General features: G+C 46.5%; 4 protein-coding genes across 4 annotated transcripts; all 4 read left to right on the top strand.

Moving 5' to 3' along the window:
* Positions 1–4,495: 4,495 nt before the first annotated feature.
* Positions 4,496–6,296, top strand: PtA15_8A64 (uncharacterized protein; the record flags this gene model as incomplete). The annotated part of the gene is made up of 6 exons (XM_053172101.1): positions 4,496–4,580; positions 4,657–4,695; positions 4,777–4,921; positions 5,006–5,086; positions 5,195–5,776; positions 5,894–6,296. The coding sequence occupies 6 exons, from the start codon at positions 4,496–4,498 to the stop codon at positions 6,294–6,296; spliced, it is 1,335 nt and encodes a 444-aa protein (XP_053022718.1).
* A 614-nt stretch (positions 6,297–6,910) lies between these two features.
* Positions 6,911–8,400, top strand: PtA15_8A63 (uncharacterized protein; the record flags this gene model as incomplete). The annotated part of the gene is made up of 5 exons (XM_053172090.1): positions 6,911–6,988; positions 7,085–7,146; positions 7,246–7,313; positions 7,402–7,897; positions 7,971–8,400. 5 exons carry the CDS (start codon positions 6,911–6,913, stop codon positions 8,398–8,400), a joined length of 1,134 nt encoding a protein of 377 aa, XP_053022717.1.
* A 474-nt stretch (positions 8,401–8,874) lies between these two features.
* PtA15_8A62 (uncharacterized protein) lies at positions 8,875–9,407 on the top strand (the record flags this gene model as incomplete). The annotated part of the gene is made up of 3 exons (XM_053172079.1): positions 8,875–8,890; positions 9,018–9,341; positions 9,400–9,407. The coding sequence occupies 3 exons, from the start codon at positions 8,875–8,877 to the stop codon at positions 9,405–9,407; spliced, it is 348 nt and encodes a 115-aa protein (XP_053022716.1).
* A 9,912-nt stretch (positions 9,408–19,319) lies between these two features.
* Positions 19,320–19,567, top strand: PtA15_8A61 (uncharacterized protein; the record flags this gene model as incomplete). The annotated part of the gene is made up of 2 exons (XM_053172068.1): positions 19,320–19,431; positions 19,521–19,567. 2 exons carry the CDS (start codon positions 19,320–19,322, stop codon positions 19,565–19,567), a joined length of 159 nt encoding a protein of 52 aa, XP_053022715.1.
* Between the last annotated feature and the right edge of the window lie 314 nt (positions 19,568–19,881).

Below are 19,881 nucleotides of genomic sequence, written 5' to 3'. Positions count from 1 at the left end.
AAAGTTTGAACCTAAGAAATTCAAGGAAATCTTCAAGTCAAAATTCAAGAGTCGATGGCTGGAGGCTTGTGGAAAGGAAATACAAGGGATGCGGGACAAGAGAGTATATAGCTTGACCACTAGGCCGAAGAATCGAAAAGTAATCAAAGGACGGTGGGTCTTCAAAGTCAAGATTCTCCCCGACGGAAACATTTCCAAATATAAAGCCCGTTTCGTCGCCAAAGGATATACCCAAGAGGAGGGTGTTGATTATGATCAGACCTTTTCGCCAACCGGAAAACCTTCGTCTCTCCGACTCATCGTTGCACTGGCTGCGCGGAACAACTGGATCATCGAACAAATGGATGCGGTAGCTGCTTTCCTCAATAGTGACTTGGACGAAGAAATTTACATGGAACAGCCAGAAGGCTTCAATGAAGAAGGAGGCGACCGGGTGTGGCGATTGCACAAATCCATCTACGGACTAAAACAATCAGCAAGACTTTGGCACCTCGAGGTGGAGAAGCACCTGAAAACCATTGGATTTTTCAAGACCGAAGCAGACTCATGTGTATTCTGCCGTTTCCGACACGACAAGCAAAGCATTATATACCTCCACGTTGATGATATGATTATCACCGGAGATGAGATTGCGCAAGTCAAGGAAGAAATCAAAGAGAAGTGGGCCATGGAAGATCTTGGCGTAGCAAAATTTGCTGTTGGTATCGAAATCAACCGTGACGAGAAGGGTGACTACTCTCTTCATCAAAAAGCTATGATCCTCAATGTCCTAGAAAAGTTTGACATGACGAATTGTCGTCCCGCAAGTACCCCTTTTGGCTATAATGTCAAATTGGTCAAATCGTCAGACGAAGAATCAAAAATATTTACGCAACGAAATCAGCGTTACCGCAAAGCAGTCGGCTCACTCATGTACATTGCTATATGCACACGTCCTGATATCAGCTTCGCCGTAGGAGTTCTTTCAAGATTCTTAGAAAAACCAAATCAACAACATTGGGATTCTTTCCTACACGTATTGCGGTACCTCAAATCCACAGCTGACTACAGAATAACATATCAAGCACACCGGGGAGAAGAACTGTCCGCCAATCCAGGCTGGACTTTTCCTGAAATAGCAAGCGATGCCGACTGGGCAGGAGATAAATCAACCCTAAGATCAACAACTGGGTACGTTTTCAAATTTATGGAAGGCGCTATCAGCTGGAGAAGTCGACTCCAGCCTACCGTTGCGTTATCATCGACTGAGGCGGAGTATCGCGCCATTACCAAAGCTGGTCAAGAGGCACTTTGGCTGATGAAACTCATGAAAGAACTTAAAATCCCAATTCAAATCCCACTTGAAATGATATGCGACAACCTTAGTGCAATTCACCTCGCGCAAAACCCAGTTCACCACGGACGCGTCAAACATGTGGCGATTGAGCATCACTGGATCCGAGAACACGTGCAGGATGGAACATTCAAGATGAAGCATGTCTACACTTCAAATATGATTGCGGATATCCTCACCAAAAATCTCGGAAAGGCCCCTTTTGCAAAATTCCGCCATATGATCGGATTGAAAGATGCAGTTCGAATTGAGGGGGACTGTTGAATTACATGCAATTTGCGTCAAAATTCCCGGCTACTCATTATGAATACGCAGCGCATATTTTCAATTCTCACTCGCATCTCGAATATACCAAAGCTTAACCTAACCCTATTAGAATTCCACCCTCAACAAAACTCAAATCATCCCGCCCCCGAGCTTACTAGTCTTTTCTTCACACGTTTACATCATCAACCTGTGAAGAAGAGACTAATCCAAATCACTCTTGTGCGCGTCCTTCACCCGAATCCCCAATTAAAACCCAAAACCACATCACTGCGCTTACCACCGCAGGTGTGTTTGCTTGAGAGTCCGTGTCGTCGAGTTGTCAGAGTTCAGAGTCGTTTATCCGGTCCAATTCTTATTGTTATAAGGTGTGTTTGCTTGAGAGTCCGTGTCGTCGAGTTGTCAGAGTTCAGAGTCGTTTATCCGGTCCAATTCTTATTGTTATAAGATTTCCACTTCGATCTACCCTGGTCTATTTCTGTCTAAAATTTACAAACTAAAGAAATGGCCCCTTGGGGCCAAACAAACCAGTACAAATACCTGTCATGCAAGTAACGCCGGCGTCAGTATGCAAGTAACGCCGGCGTCAATACTTTTTTGTATTAACCGCGTCCGTTCAATGCAGAGTCTTGCAGAGTCCGTTCCCTCTGAATTGACTCCGCTTGAACGGACTCCTGGTGTGAGGTTCCAATCCGGACCCCGCAGATCCGGAGAAATCCGGAAACCCTGCAGGCCGGAACAGGGTTTGGGATTGAGCTTGAGAGATCCGGAATCCGGCCGGATAGTGAAAAGCGCTCCAAAAGCGAGATTTATGCGGGTAAACCTCAGAAAACACCCGAAAATAGGGTCTTTTCTCGAGGAATACCCGTCAAACCCGCATGAATTGGGAAGTCTACCGGGGAATCCCCGGCATACCCAATCAAATTGGCACTTTTTTTGGGATATGCCCCTTGGTTTCAGATCCGGGAAAATCCGGCCGGATTCCGGATAAGACCAGGGTCAGGGTGCGGGATGGGTGATATCCGGCTCCGGGGCACCGGATCGGAACCTTATCCTGGTGCGACTCTCTGAAAGGATTTGGTAAGAGAGTTTGCTCTTCTGCTTGAACAGACCAGCGACTCCATTGAAGCAGACTCCAGAGGCATGTTGTCAAGTCTGTTCAAGCAGACTCATCAAGCAGACTTGGTGATCAAATTTCACCAATATTGCTTGAATGGACTCTTATCACACATCAATAATCCAGCCCATTCAAGCAGATTGCTCAAACGGACTCTTACAGACACCATCTCCATTCAAGCAATGTTAAACTGATAATTGATCTGCATGAATTCAGTAATCATAACACCTACATAATTCCCCTCATCATATATGCTTGACAATCCCATCATCATCAACTTTCACACTCTCTTCATTCTCAACAATCCCATTATCATCAATTCTTGCCCTCCCATCATTACCAGCAATATTCACATTCCCATGTTCTTTTTCTCTGTGGCAGGAGCACCAACATTCTATTTATCAGCCTCAAGATTTTCCTCATACTCAACAATCAAATAATCCAAATCATGAGTGGCCTTCATCCCCAAATTTCCATCAACATTGACAACAGACCCCCGCATACACAGTATCATCAAAATCATGAATCTCCTGACAATTTCAATTGTCAAACACAAAACCAATCTAAACACAGTATCATCTAAATCATGAATCTTCTTACAATTTCAATCCTCAACCACAAAACCAATCTGAACACAACTCACACAAATCTCCATCCCAGCATGGAAATAACAATCATGGCAACCACACCTCCAGGTTGTCTATTTTTAACTTACTTTGAACACCTTAGAGCATCCTTACCGGTCAAGCTATGTTGGCGCAAGTTTTGACTCGCAGCTGTTGCAAACTAACTTAGCGACAGCGATTCAGCCGCATCGGTTCGGCTTGCGCGGGGTGGAGCTGAGTGGTGGGCGCGGGAAATGGCAGTTAGCTTCGAGCTAACCGTCACTAAATGTAGTGACGGTTAGCTGAAATTCAAGCTTCTCACTAATTTAGCTTGGGCTTAGCTACACCCGGTGTGGTTGAGATTGGTGGCCAAACTAGCTAATTTCGAGCTAAACTAGTCACCGGTAAGGATGCTCTTAGAGCATCCGCATCGGTTGCGGATTAAGGGAGGATTAGCGTAACTAATCCTCCTCGGCAACCGCATCGGGTCCGATTTAATCGGACTAAACTCCTCCCGGGAGTACGATTTGGAGTAAGCAGGAGTAAAGTTACTCCTCGCTAATCCTGGGAGTAAGCGCTGCATGCATATTCACATGCATGCAGACACTCCTCCCCACCCAAAAGTATGCACCAAACACAGCTTACATAAGCTGTAGGTGCATACCACATACTTACACAGCTTTTTATCCCGCACCGATGCGGCTGCCGGCCGGGATTAGCGCTAATCCGGGAGTAAGCAGATCTGTTACTCCTCGAGTTACACCCGCACCGATGCGGATGCTCTTAGATCACCAAACTTGAAGATTGGGCAACACAGTTTAGCACCCGCGGTGGAGATGCTCTTATGGCGCGTTGGTTGATTATTTGAGGAAATGGGCCGGTATGGCACGCTGGTTGTCAGTTACTGGCTTGGTCGCAGCCCGGTGCAGCTGTGTGACGTACATGTTTCGCAATGCAACCGGCCTGTTCAAGACCAAGTCATGACGTAGCCCAATGCTGACGCGGGTGCAAAGTGGTATGCCCGGCAGACCCCTGGGAGACATCGACGTTGCAAGGCTCCCGGGGGAGGCTGTTAGCCGAGGGTACAACGGTACAACCACTGACCTCATCAACAAACATTAGCAGAACTATCGACGAAGGAGGAAAACGAAGAACAAGACAAGCTTTTCCATCAAGATGTCTCCAGTCAGCTCGCTGAACGAAGTGTTCCAATCTCTTCAAGAATCTCTCTCGTCCATCACCAGTTGCTTTTGCCAACCGGGTCAGTCCGTTCCGGCATACTCTGAGGGACATACCTGCTGACATACTGGACTAATTTCCCGACGTTTCTTGAACAGAGGCTACGCTGAAGCTCAATGGACGAACCCTAAAAATAGGCAAGTCACAATTCTTCAACCTGGTTATCCAATCTGATGTGATACTGACTTGATCTTCAACCCCGTTAAAACGTTGCGCAGTCAAGTTATTGGGGGAGGGGGGATTTTCATATGTTTACTTGGCACAGGATCCTTCTTCCGGTAGACTGTTTGCATTGAAGAAAATCAGATGTCCATTGGGAAGTGACAGCGTTAACGAAGCAATCAAAGAAGTAGAAGCTTACAAGTACGTCCAGCTGACACGTCATCAACTTCCTCACCAAAACTCCAGTGTTAATCATCTCTTGAGTCCTCTATCCACCTTTCTTAGGAGATTTCGACACCCCAACATTATTAGATGTCTAGATTCTTGCGTCGTACAAGATAAAGATGGCGATGGAAAAGTAGTATAGTCAGTTCATTTTATTATTTTTGATCGAGTAAGGCAAATCAAACTTGATCGTGCCTTTTCCTCGAATACTGAACTCATTCTCTTTTGTTTTCCCTCTACAAATAAAAGTCTGTTCTTACCATATTATTCGAAAGGGAATTTACAAGATTTAGTGAATTTGCACACCGATCTAGCACCCTTACCAGAAAACGATATATTGAAATATTTCCTTGGGACAGCGCAAGCAGTATCAGCGATGCACAGTTACATTCCCAAGAAGACGGTCGTCTCTGATTCCTACCCCCCCAACGGGCTTGATCTTGATTCGCCTGGTGGACTGACGACCCCGAACAGTGCCACCGATCGGAAGGGTAAAGGACGGCAAAATATTGAAGAAGAGCGAACAGAGGAGGAAGAGGAGGAGGAAGAAGGCTTAGGAAGGACTGAAGACGAACGACAAGAGGCACCCCTGATGGGAAACATGATGACAAATCACTCGACTGCTCAAAGCCACCATCATCAACCAGCTGCCAAAGCCCAGCGTGGCTCTGGCTCGATAGAACCTTGGGCTCATCGTGATTTGAAACCGGCAAACGTACTGATCAGCGATGAAGATCAACCTATCTTGATGGACTTTGGAAGCGCCATCAAGGCCCGGATCCCAATCCCCAATCGATCTATTGCTCTTCACCAACAAGATTTAGCTGCAGAGTTGAGTCCCGCTTCCCCAATTTCCCTACCCCTCGGGAATACCTAGTGTGAAATTTGGCTCAAGCGACTCCTGAGTCTGACTATGGTTCATTATATATATTTGACTTGTTTGAGCAGGCATTCGTCGATGCCATACCGTGCCCCAGAACTATTCGATGTCAAGACGGGTGAAGAATTGACGGAAGCAGTCGATATATGGTCATTAGGATGTGTGCTATACTGTCTAGCTTATGGCCATTCGCCATTTGAAACGACTGATACGGTTGAGCAAGGTGGCTCTATGGCTCTGGCGGTCATGAACGGATCGTGGAAATTTCCGAACACCAAGAGCTCGAATCCCAATCCCAACGGCAACAACAACAACAGCCACTCGAGCAAGACCCTCCGGATTTACAGTGATCAATTCCAAGAACTAATCAAGTCGATGCTTGTGCTTGATCCGAAAGCTAGACCGACAATCTTTGATGTTATCGACTCAACTCAGGCCCTCCTAGATCAACAGTCCCTCCATCCTGAATAACTCTTTGGTTCTGTTGTTGTTGTGTGCGTGCGTGTGTATATGTGCTTATTGATTACGTTGTTTCTGCATTTTCAGTATAATCTACCAGTTCCGTTTCTCTCCTCGCCAGCATGGCTAGACGGCCATGTTGTTCAAGCAGAAATAGAAACCGTTGATCACATCCATATAATTGCACTGTTGTTAAATCGGTTAAACAAATCGTTCCACAAATGCTACATTCATAGCGAAATAGATACATGGCTATGATAAAACTACAGTGCTAACTCTAAGATGAATTCTACATCATTGATATGGCTAGTGTCAAAGTGTGATGTTTGATTATTGGAGGACTTGCCGTCGAGATCTACAGACCCTGTACACTTTCCCGGGCTTGCTGCTCGGGTGTTCGGGGGTTCGGGGGTTGTTGTTCTAGAGTATTCGACGAAGCCAGTCCGATGGCCTGGAACGATCCAGGCGAATCACGCGAGCCGGCCCGACTGCGGCGCTTAAGAATGGCTCACTGCTACAAATCAGCACATCCCCCAACGACAGCCCACCACAAATCGCAATCGCATCACCACCACAGATTCTGATCAAGCGAACAAAACCATCGACGCTTCTGACTGCATCACATAATGGGAAAGGACTACTACGCCATCCTCGGCATACCTCGCTCGGCCGACGAGGCGCAGATCAAAAGTGCCTACAAAAAAGTAGGTCACCAACACCGCCGCTCCTCTCCCCTTGCCATTATTAACTCCTTATGAACATGATTGCTGAACCCGCCCCCAATCCAACAATATAATTAGGCTGCCCTCAAATCTCACCCCGATCGGAACGTCGGCCAGGATCCTGAGACAGCAAACCGAAAGTCAGTCAACTGCTCCTGCCCGCCCTGAACATCTAGTCGCACCATTGCTTACCTGCTCTGCGTGCGTTAATGCCGCCCTATGAAATCAAAACCCAACAGATTCAAAGAGGTTTCTGAAGCTTTCCAGGTTCTGAGTGATAAGAATCAAAGGGCAGTATATGATCAATGTACGTCAGCCTATATTTTCCCATCTGAACTCGTAGTCCCTCGCTCAGGCATAGTGAACGATTCTGTATTGACATTTAACAATCGCAGTTGGAGAAGAGGGATTGAAGGGCGGCCCACCCCCAGGGGCGGGAGGCGGCATGGGCGGCTTCCCGGGGGGCTCGTATCACCGTACTTCAGGAGGCCGGCCGGAGTTTACGCAGATGGACGCGAATGAGATCTTCGAGAAGATGTTCGGAGGGGGTGGTGCGGGTTTTTTTGGGGGAGGAGGGGGTACGCGACGAGGAGGAGATCCGTTTGGGGATGCGATGAATCTAGACGACATGATGGGAGGGATGGGCGGGATGGGCGGGATGCCTGGCGGATTCGCTTCATCCTTCTCATCCTCCGGTAGACAGCCTCCCCACGGCCGACACTCCCCAGATGACGAAAAAACCCCCGACGACGTCGTCAAACCCCTCGAACTCGCCCTCGAAGACCTCTACAAGGGAACCGTCAAACGGCTGCGGATCACCCGGAAACTCAGGGACGGCGGAAGCGCGGAGAAGATCCTCGAAGTCAACGTCAAGCCTGGATGGAAGGCCGGGTAAGCCTCGGTGTTTTTGTTGACTCGGAACTTGTGATGCCGATGAACTGACTAATATTTATATAACATGTAGCACCAAGATCCGATTTCCAGGAATGGGAAATGAAGACAGGAATGGAAAATCAGGTGCAGTGGTATTCGAAGTCACACAGAAACCACATGCCCGGTTCACACGAGACGGCGACGATTTGATATACATGCATTCGATCCCGCTAGTGGAAGCCCTGACAGGCCCGTCGACGGGCCAAAGCGTCAACCTGAGTCTGAAACATCTCGACGGCCGGACGGTCTCATTCAAGCTACCCTCGATCGCAGCCAGCGGAGGAAAGCCGATCCAGCCCGGACAGGAAATCGTCATCCCCGGAGAAGGCATGCCGATCACTCGCAAAGGCGCCGCCAAAACTAAGGGCGACCTCAAAGTTCAGATCAAAGTCTCCTTTCCTACCCACCTCAACGCCTCACAGATCGAAGGCGCCCGCCGTCTCTTTGGCTCGGGAACTTGATCTCTTCCACCCATCTCCCCCTTCTTGCTCGCTCTTCTTCCCCAGATATCCCTCCTCCCTTCTAGCAGTCCTGTTGTGTGTATGTAACCCTTGTTTCATACATCCTCTTCTTTATGCTTTATCTGCTCTGTTGTTCTTGTTCCTCCTTTGCCCCCATTCCTTTTTGACAAAAAAATAAATAAATGTATTTTATTTTATCCGTGTCGAGGCGGCCGGACCACAGGCGAGTTTGACATGTGCTTGCGGCAAAGCGTCTGCCGAGCACTTCCGAGCTGGGCTTCGGGAGAAACCTGAAGTTGAACTCTTTTCGCAGAGAAGCGCGACCCCCGAATGCATCACATCGGGATGCTCTCCGCCCCCGGTCCCATCGGGCGGCTGATTAGAGCAACACCAACTCTGTCAGAGCACTGGCAGAGCAACCGCGAACCTCACAAAAAAAGGCCCGAAAAAAACTAAGGCCACGACTCCGAGCGCATGGAATCCGAAAGAGGTGTGTATTTTACCTCTGACGCACTGGTTCTTGAGCTCGAAAGGTATCATGTGCAGTCATGGCCAAGCCTCAGGCAAGGGCTTGGTTAAGTTCGTGCACTCATACCGTATCTCTCATGGATCTGTAGCTTTGATCGCCCAGAGGTTTGAAGATTTGTATGACAAATATGACGCGCTTGATCTTGGATATGAACGAGGCAGACCCGCCCCCTTGATGGACGAAAACGCGGTATCGAAGGCAGCTTCCTTGCGCCGACTCCACTCAAGGATTCTCCCTGAGCTACGCAGACTGGTTATCAAGCTACGCTCGCTGGTTATCACTCTTTACAAGTCATCCAAGCGCCCTGGCGACTTGCAGGAAGAACCCGGCGACCTAGTCGAACTCATCTTTCAGACTCAATCGGAAATCGACTCACTTTTCGATCAATTCATCGATGCGATGAACATTCTCCGTCCGGACCAATACGTCAAAGAACTGTTCTCCCGTAGAGCTGATAGGGTTTACAGCAGGTTGTTGACCGTGGCCCTACACTTTGCTGGATTCTGCTTGAGCTCCTGTACACTTATACAAATGTCATCAGAACAAACCGACTCGGACTCGGACTCGGACTCGGACTCGGACTCGGACTCCTCGGACTCCAAATCAGACTCAGACTCCCACTCCGACTGTGAATCTGACTGCGACTCCGAGGACATGACTCGATGTACCAATCAAAAAGAAATGGTCAATCACGATGCAAATGTCGTGTGCAAAGAGATTGGTTCGGCCCTCGAGCTGATTGAAGGAAGGGAATTTGATATCATTCAAGATTATTGGGCTCGCCCCAAATATCGCATCGATCGGAAAATCAATGACATCTTCAAAGTTAGCAACCAGACCACAACCCCCTCGTGGCAGGAGCCCCTCAGTGAATCCGTCTGCGAGGTAGCTAAATGGTTTGCACCCATCTTCAAGCTCTCAAGAATTTTTTTTGAGAAATTATCTAGACGTGGAACGAACAGAAACCAGCACCCTTTGATTGCCACAATGCGCTTCAATGATCTGGATACGATAGGAGAGTTAGCTCACCGTGTTGACAGCGAGCTCGAAGAAATCATCAACATACTGAGACAAGGTGATAGGGCTGGTCTATTCGCCACTGGACGATTGCTTACTCAGACCCTTTTCAAGCTTACATTCCACTTTGACAATCCATTGCACCTCATCAAATCCAGATTTGTTCCAATCGTTCCAGGCACCAACAGCTCTTCAACAATTCAAGCTGACTGGCAGCATTGGTTTTCTCTTTGGAATCACTGGTTCATCTTGGCCATCACAAATGTTTCAAAAAGAACCAAGTATTTATCAAGGACTTTATCTCATCAGTTGTAAACTGTTCTTTTTTAGAACAATTTTATGATCTATTCCAATCAAGCAATATATATTCCCCCTGACTTAGCTAAGTCCCTCTCTATGTTGAGGGGGGCCGGGGATGCCATCCCCCAGGTCCAAAGGAGGGATATGCTAAGTCAACCCCGTGGGCTGAGAGAATTCCACAATGGTAATTTTCAACTTGTGGCAGCACCATTTCTCATTGAGTGATTAGGTAATAGGGAGACAAAAGATGCACTATATGCATTGCTGCGGCTACACCAACCTTGTTTTGGGTCAAGCCACCAGTGCCACTTCTTGTGCTTATATGGTGTTGCAAGTGCATCTGGGCACATACCCAACTCCCGCTTGGCTGAGTGCCGCTGGGGGTTGGGTATGTGCCCAGCAGGCTTGATCAGGCAGAGCTTGGCTTACAGCCAAGTCCCCCTTGGCTGAGATCAAGCTCTGGGCCAATGGGATCTGTGACTTGGCATGCAAAACCAAGCTTAACAAAGCCTCTCAAATGGGGGCCCCAAGGGACTCTCCATAGGAGAGGCTTACGCCCAAAGTCAGCCGCTGTGGTGCGCCTAATCAAAACCTTATTACATCACTCAGACACTCACCGGGAAGGAATCACCGCCCAACGCCCTCCAGAAATCACTCTGGTACATGTAATCCACGCTCACGGACACTTCATAATAGCCTAGAATCATCTCTACAAGGCGCCTCAACTTCTCAGTATTCACTTTTATGGATGGCCCTCCACAATGGGTAATAAAATATGTACAAAATCAGGTTCAAAGTGGGAGAAAGTCCACCATCAAACAGAGCCAGACTATTAGGAAGGACCCTGAGTGTTCACTAGAATTAACTCCTCTATATTCCAGCAAGGCGTAACTCTTTCTCAGATGCATGGCGGCTGATGTGCCATGGTTATTGTTTCCTCTTATGTCATCCCAAGCCATGTAGTAGATGCCTTGTTGGTTTGTTGCCTTGTCACCTTGTTGGAGGCTTTTTGTACCCTGTTCCCATCTTTCTCTTCGTCTCAGAACCACCTGTTGTCCCCTCACTATAAATGTAGAGCCTTTTGGCCCATTCTGTTTGTCCCCCATCAGATTGTCACTTTGCATCCCTGGTCACAGAATAAGAATTACATAGCCTATTTTACCACATATCTTACAGTATATTTTCCCCCTTGATTTCGTCTAGAAAGCACTATTCTCAACATCCCATCAGCCACACTTTTCTTTAAGAGTCCATACTCTTAGGGGCAGGCTAAATCCACACCAAAAAATTACTAAATCCACTCCAAAAATGGAGTGAACAATAGTCCACTCCAACTTTCATTGGAGTGAACCATAGTCTACTCCAAATTTTGTTGGAGTGAACAAAATTACACTCCAAAAAAGCCTGTTTTTTGGAGTGTACCCATGATGCACTCCAAAGATTTTGGAGTAAACCCAATTCCACTCCAAAAATATTTTTTCCAAAGTGAAATGATTCATTTTTTTGCAGTGCACAGACGTTCACTCCAAATATATTGGAGTGGTTTTCCACAATGTTCTAGTGAAAGAATTCAGGGTTCTCAAAGAGGAACAAAACCTTATGCCAGCATCATATGTGTATTTAAAATACATCAAAAATGATGTATGTACAATTCTTTCAGTTTCTACAATGACTAAAACCTTCACCAGAAATAAATTCAGGGGGATTCAATTAGGTTGATTCATGTAACCTGCATACTACTGCTATAAAGTTTTCCTGGTACTCCATCTCAAGAACTTGGAATATACATTTTTCAAAGTTTCAATTATACAGATTCAAAATTGCATTTTTTTTTAAAAATTTGAGAAGCCTTAATCCACTCCAATAAATTTGGAGTGAACATCTGTGCACTCCAAAAAAAAAAAGTGAAAAAATCTCCCTTGGAAAGAATATTTTTGGAGTGGAATTGGGTTTACTCCAAAATCTTTGGAGTGCATCATGGGTACACTCCAAAAAACAGGCTTTTTTGGAGTGTAATTTTGTTCACTCCAACAAAATTTGGAGTAGACTATGGCTCACTCCAATGAAAGTTGGAGTGGACTATTGTTCACTCCATTTTTGGAGTGGATTTAGTAATTTTTTGGTGTGGATTTAGCCTGCCCCTACTCTTATTCTTGTCCCATATTACTCTCCCAACCTGAGAGGCAGCTTTTCACGCACTCATCCCTCTCTAAGCTCTATTCCCCCAAAGAGTAGTTCCACACCGCACCGCAAGTGGTGAATGTTGGCACAGGAGGAACTTGATTTTTTGCCAAATTCCCAAAATTTTCAGTAATCTCCAGTCCCTCCCTCAACTTGGCAAATTATTTCCTTTTTTTTTGACCAAATAAAAGATCTCCATGTTGCAGAGAGGACCACATTTTCAAAAAATTTATTATCCAATTTCTTCAACCTGTAATTGGAGTCATAAATCATCCAACTCCCTTCTTAGGTGGAGGGTTGAGTAAATCTATAAAGTGCCCTTGGATAGGCTTGAATCCTTTTTTTACCTTCAAGGTTAGACAAATGGGTGACACATCATGTTTGGTTTTCTTAGCTAATCTTGCTTTGTAAGTTGACCTCATTCAACTGTCAGTGAGCGTGTGAGTTTATGGTCTCTCAGGTTTCCAGTGCATTCCTCAATCATTTTTGCCTTTGAAGCACCCAGACAAGTAAGAATGTAGGGCTGAAGGAATGGGGAAATGATAGGAATGAAGCCATGCTTCTTGGGTATCAATACCTGGCATCAAGGCAGATTTTCTGTTCCTGCCACCCCAGCTTTCACCGCTTACGTGTAAGTCCCTCCTGCGGGGGGCCCTTTGGGCCCCCCTCGGAGGAACTTTGATAAGTTTGGTACATAGGCGTGAGACCATCCGTACTGGCGCTAAGTTAGCCCAGATTAGGGCACTTAGTTTGACCCCGCAACCGCATAGGGTTGGATCAACCGGGGATCAACTTGACCCAGAGCTTGGTTTGGAGCTAGTGGGGTATAAATCTAGCCCCCACTAGTCCTTGGACTAACCTCTAAAATGAATATGCATCATTCTCAATGGCATGAACTCTATGTGTTTAGGTGCCAAACACATACCATACAGGCACCTAATCCAAACTTAACACAAGTCCCCTGCTGCGGGGTGCGCCAGCCATTTGGCTGGCTGGTTGGTTGGCAAAGCAAACCCCCCCCCCCCCCCCCCCCCCCGCAGGGGGGACTTGCGCCTTAGGTTGGCAAACCCGCGTGATGAGTTTCCCAAATTTTGGTGGGAGAGAACTTCAGCCTTGAATTACACAATTTCCTCAAAACTTTGAGGATGTCTGAGCAGGGTTTATGGAAGAGCTGCATCTTCCTGTTCATCCAACCCAAACTCAGAAAAACTGCATAACCTTGTGATTTTATAATGATTTTTATAAAATCACACTTTGAACTTTTTTTTGCTTGAACGAGCGGTTTGAGCACCCCGCGCACACCAAAACAAGTCCTCGGGAGCTGAAAACAGAAGGTTTTCAAAAATCATTATAAAATCAGTGAGGACCAGTACAACATGATACATAACACCAAAAGAAAGACAAGAAGCAGGCCTTCATTGTCTGCCAAGGAAATTAGGTGGATAGGATCATGGAAGTGGGTACAGGAGGAGGAAGTCAAAAAAGAGGATTTTCCCGCGAAATCAAAAAAATCATCATGCGGGAATCCCGACTTATGGTACACCACGGGTGCAAAAAAATATTTTGAAAACCAATTTGAATGGTTTTCAAAATATTTCCAATACACTCAGTCCTGGACGTCCTGAGGAACAAGTCGGACTAACCATTTTCAGATATTTTTAAAATATTCTGACAACCACCTCAGGTGGTTCTGAAAATATCTCAAAAACTGATTTGGTCAAAGAAATACGGACTTACTTCGCGCACTGCGAAAAGCTCTTCGCGCACTGCGCATGAAGGGCGCAACTTTTTCAAATTATTTTTTGACCAATCAATAGAAAAGCTTATTATTGTCCTCTGTGAATTTATTTGGAGTTTTTGGAAGCTTCCTTGTATGCTTAAAAATCCCAGCAATAAAAAAAACAAGTACAGCCATTTGGGGACCTGGAATTCATATTCCCACAGGCCAAAATATCCAAATAATTTAGTGAATCATATCAAATATGTATTTAAAAGTTTTAGAACTTTTTGGCCACTTTGTACAAGGACAAGGCTTTCAAAAACCAGTGAATCTTTTTCAAGATATGCCAAAATGCGCCAGTAAGTGGTGAACTTTCCTAATTTTTGAAAGCTTTATTCTTGCACAAAGTGGCCAAAAAATTCTAAAAAGTTTGAATTCATATGTATCATGATTCACTAAATTATTTGGATTTTTTGACTGGTGGGAATATGGATTCCAGGTCCCCAAGTGACTGTACTTGTTCATTTTATTGGTGGAATTTTTAAGCATACAGAGAAGCTTCAAAAAACTTCAAATAAATTTACAGAGGACAATAATAAGCTTTTCTATTGATTAGTCAAAAAATAATTTGAAAAAGTTGTGCCCTTCACGCGCAGTGCGCGAAGAGCTTTTTGCAGTGCGCGAAGTAAGTCCGAAGAAATATTCTTGAAACCACTTCAAATGGTTATCAAAACCAATTTGGTTGGCTGATAAGCGTTGAAAACCAATTTGGTTGGCCAAAAAATTATGAAAACCCAAATTGGTTGACAAAAGGGTTGCAGAAACTATTTTGGTTGGCAATTTGGTTTGAAAATCAAGATTGGTCAGCCAAATGGTTCCTGAAACCATTTTTGTTGGCCAATCCGTTTGGATAACCAACATTGGTGAGCCAAATGGTTTCAATAACCATAATTTAGAACAATTTCGAGAATCCTTGCATTACATTTACGGATGTACTTTGCGCACTGCGAAAAACTCGTCGCGCACTGCAGGGGGCGTCTACTCGACGTCCCAGCCACAGTGCGCGGTAGCTCAAAACGCTTCGCGCACTGCAAATGAAAAAGCTTGAAAATCCCCTTTTTTTTTCTGCCAGCTGGCAGAGGGGATTTTTCTTGCCCCTCCTCCATTTTCTTGGGGTATTTGGACCCCTCAGCATGATGTAGAAAAAGGATGATAAAGAAATAAAAAAACTAAGCGGAGCACCTCCCCGGGGCGCACCCCCCGCGGATTTTCAACCTGCCAAAAGTCCATGGATCGGGTACACAGCCCCTCGAAAACAGAGTTTGAGGGGCAGAAGTACATACCCCATGACTTCGCCGTGCCGATGGCCGGCACAGGCTGGTCCCGGAGCGGAGTACAACATGCAAACTCCCCCGATGACCGGCCAGCACCCAGGGGGAGTGCAAATCACCGGTCATCGAGTGGATCAAGCAGTCCTCTTGATTACTGGAACGGTCCCGGTCATTGAGAGAAGTAAACACACCTCTCCATGAACGGGACCGTTCTGGTCATCGAGAGGAGTACACACACCTCTTGATGACCGGAACGGTCCCGGTCATCAAGAGGAGTAAACACACCTCTCGATGGCCGTAACGGTCCCGGTCATCGAGAAGAGTAAACAAACCTCTCGATGACCGGAACAGTCCCGGTCATCGAGAGGAGAAACTCTTGGTGACCGGAGCAGACCTGGTCATCAAAACTTAATCCCCTTGATGAACGGGTCTGCTCCGGTCACCGAGAGGAGAAGCACTCCCTCAATGGCCGGAGCGAACTGTTCAAGGAGAGGAGTGATGAACGGTTCCCTCCGGTCATCGAGGGGAGTCTTCACTCCTCTAAATGACCGGAACAGACCCGGCCATCGAGAGGAGGATCAGTCTTGATGACCGGGCTCTTTACTTCCCCAGGTCATTGAGAGAAGATTAAAGACTCCTCTTGATGACCGGGTCTGTTCCAGTCGTTGAGAGGAGGAGTGTTTCCTCCTCTCGATGACCGGAATGGACCCGTTCATCGAGAAGAGGGTTTAATGCTCTGAGTCTCGATAACTGGAACGGTTCCTGTCATCGAGAGGATCATTTGGCCCTCTTGATGACCGGAACGTTCCCGGTCATCGAGAGGACCATTTCGCCCTCTTGATGACCGGAACGTTCCCGGTTATCGAGATGACCATTTAGCCCTCTTGATGACCGGGACCGTTCCAGTCATCGAGAGGAGTGCTTAATCCACTCGATGACCGGTGATTTGCACTCCCCCTGTGTGCTGGCCGGTCATCGGGGGAGTTTGCATGTTGTACTCCGCTCCGGGACCAGCCTGTGCCGGCCATCGGCACGGCGAAGTCATGGGGTATGTACTTCTGCCCCTCGAACTCTGTTTTCGAGGGGCTGTGTACCGGATCCATGGACTTTTGGCAGATTGAAAATCCGCGGGGGGTGCGCCCCGGGGAGGCGCTCTGCCTAGTTTTTGTATTTCTTTATCATCCTTTTTCTACGTCATGCTGAGGGGTCCAAATACCCCAAGAAACTGGAGGAGGGGCAAGAAAAATCCCCTCTGCCAGCTGGCAGAAAAAAAAGGGGGAATTTCAAGCTTTTCATGTGCAGTGCGCGAAGCGTTTTGAGCTACCGCGCACTGTGGCCGGGACGTCGAGTGGACGCCCCCTGCAGTGCGCGACGAGTTTTTCGCAGTGCGCGAAGTACATCCGTACATTTAACCTATGCAGTCAAATACATAAACTTTGTACATAGAGAACTACTGCTGGCACCACGCCGACTGGCCACCCTCCAAGCAGACAGGCAGCGGGCCAACGGCCCCGAAGTGGTCAGCCCGGCGGCGGGCTGGCTGGCAAACCGGGCGATGTCCTTGGCCACCTGGGCCACCGTCTGGCCGAGCGCCGCACCCTCCGGCCGGAGGTCGGCAATGAACGCAGCTTCGCCGTGTTTTTGATATGACTTCAGTTGGTGACGTCGCTTGAAAGATTCTAGCCAACCTCCGCTGAGCTTCAGCCAGTCTTTGCTTGGTATTCCAGCAAGGCAAGCAAAATCACGCCACTTTGATTTGATGATATTGCCGGTTATCGTCATGTTACAATGGATTGCTTGAGTCATCCATTCAGCAAGCGCTGCTTCAACATTTGGGTAAGAAAGCTGTCTTACTTTCTTTGTAGAATTGTGGGCACTCTGAGAATACTTCAGTCAAATGGATTCTTCAGATTTAAGCCACTTAGAAAGCAGTGGCTGTTTTATGCTGAGGTCAAGATATATATTTTTAAAATGTTCTGCTGTCTTTGACTGGGTTTTTCCGTTCTTGTGGTACCAGTCAAGGACTTCAATCTTCTGACTGTAGCTTGCAATTTTTACTTTTGATTGAGATTGGTTGGGTTTGGAGAATCAACAGCTTTTCTCTTGTTTGATTTCGCAGTTTTCTTGAGATCATCAGCTAGTCTTTTTCCATCGTGTTTTCCGCTCTCGTTTGACTGATTTTTTTTTGTGTCTTTTTTATTGCTCTCAATTGACAAGTTCTTCTTTCCATCTTGCTTGCTACTTTTTGGCTCAGCTGGCGGTTCAAATTCACAAATCTTCCTCATCGTTTGTATTTCTTCCAAATCAAGCTTCAAAGTTGATCCCAAAGATAAGGAATTCAGCCGCACAATCAACTGTTCTGAGTTGACGAGATTGCCATCGCCATCAAGCCACGCTTCTTCCTCATTGGTAAGACCTTGACCTTGATTGATCTTTGATATAAGTTTCGCTTGTTTTGATTTGTATTCAATTTTCATTTTCTTGTAGTGTTCTTCAAGCAAATGGATCTCAATGTCTTCGAGTTCAACTGATGCATCGTCCATGCTGGGCCGGTCAGGAGTGAGATGGAGGTAAGCCGTGTTTCCAACATTTGTGAGGTAAAGTTTTTCATTCTTGCCGAGAAGCTTATAAAAAGAAAACTTGAGTTCTTTGATTGATGGCATGGTGCTTGACTTTGATCAGAAAAATTATTTTTGACAAGCCTGGAGATGATTTTGAAAAAGGAAAACAACTGTTTTCAAGCGATGGCGCCAACAATCCTCATTAAACACTCTCATGGGAAAATTAGGCCCTATGAAGTTGAAAAAAACAAGCATTTTTTGACGGGCGGTATTGACAATCCTCAAACAGTCATGGGAAAAGTATGCCCTTTTGCGGGCTGGGTTTCCCAGATTAGGTATGCCCTATTACGTTATGCGGTATTGACTCAAATTTGGCGCGCCCCGACGCAGGGAGAAGCCTTTGGGTATGCCCTTAAGCAGTTTATGCCCTTAGGCAGGTATGCCCTTAGACGGTTTTGACTGTAAACTGATCAGCAGTGCGCTCTTCGCCTTTTACCTTGGCTGATGCTCACACAGTCAGCTTCTACAATTCAACTCGTGCCAATCGGTGTGGAAAATTACGGCGATAATTGTTTCAATGCCAAAAGTTTTTGTTAGACGCCATAGTTTGTAGTTACATCTCTTCTCATCAAGTGCCTCTCTTGCCTCGCAACGACGTGAATGGACCTTTCAGTCATTTCACTTCCCTCAACACCTCTTTGCCAAGTTCATCCTTCACCCCCCTCATGACTGTTGTCTGCCAGAGTCACTTAAACCGGCCGGCCGAAAGTTTCTCGCGGTCCGGGGAAAAAGGAACAGGGGGCAGATGTCGACTCAACTATCTTCAGGCTGGCAGTCTCTAGCCGTTGGTCACACGGCATGGAGTCAGTGACAATCGTGCGTTGCGACAGTGCCAGAGCGTGCCACAGAAACTCGTCGGCGTTCAGTGGGAATATGGACCTCAGCTTCCAAGGCAGCTGGCAGTGTACCAAATGCGCCATATGATGAGATATGAAGGCAGCTGGCAGTGTACCAAATGCGCAACATGATGAGATATGAACTTCATATCTCATCACATCATATCTCATCATGTTGCGCATTTGGTACACTGCCAGCTGCCTTTGTATGAAGCACCAAAAAGGATATATAATCTGCTTCATCCAGCTCAATTCCCGATCGCACAACAAACAAACCAACCATAAACTATCCATTTCATAGCCTTCCATCTGGCGAGTCAAGCTCCTAGCCTCCCATCCATAACATTTATCAAAATGCGCTCTATCCAGCATTTTTTGACCATCATGCTTATTGCAGCCATACATCTCAATGTTGCATCTGCTGTCCCGCTCGGCGACCACAAATCACTTAGCGACGAGAAGAAAGAGCTCCATCCAGAAGCCTCGGGTTTCCCCAGTGAGTAGAATTCTTCATTTGTAATTATCCGCCTGACACCGTAAACTCTCTTGTGTTCTTCATCTGACCTTTTATTTACATCAATACAGGTCACATTCATCCCAGTAATCCTTGTGGTGACCCGCACCATTGCTAGACCAAGATCACTGGCATCAGGCCGCACAGATCGATTGTTTGATAAAATCGTTGTCCGCTCCCACCTTTCGAAGTCCCCCGTCCATGCTTGGATCTCGACATTTAGAAATGCAAATCATTTGATCCCAACAGTCTTGACTTGTGCACTCTGTCACTGTCCTATTGCTGCCTTCCTGCCAAAATCAACTGACAATGCTATCACCAATTCATGCGCTGCTTACAGATTCTTGATTCCCAAGCAAAGTGATCCTTCAGATTTGTTGCATATAGTCCGCGGTAAAAGCAAGCTATGTTGAGTCTTGACGATTGTTCCTC

This window comes from Puccinia triticina, chromosome 8A, assembly GCF_026914185.1.
Source record: "Puccinia triticina chromosome 8A, complete sequence".
NCBI classification, from domain to species: Eukaryota; Fungi; Basidiomycota; class Pucciniomycetes; order Pucciniales; family Pucciniaceae; genus Puccinia; species Puccinia triticina.
The sequence above is the reverse complement of the archived record's forward strand: the minus strand, read 5'-3'. Positions and strand labels throughout refer to the sequence as shown.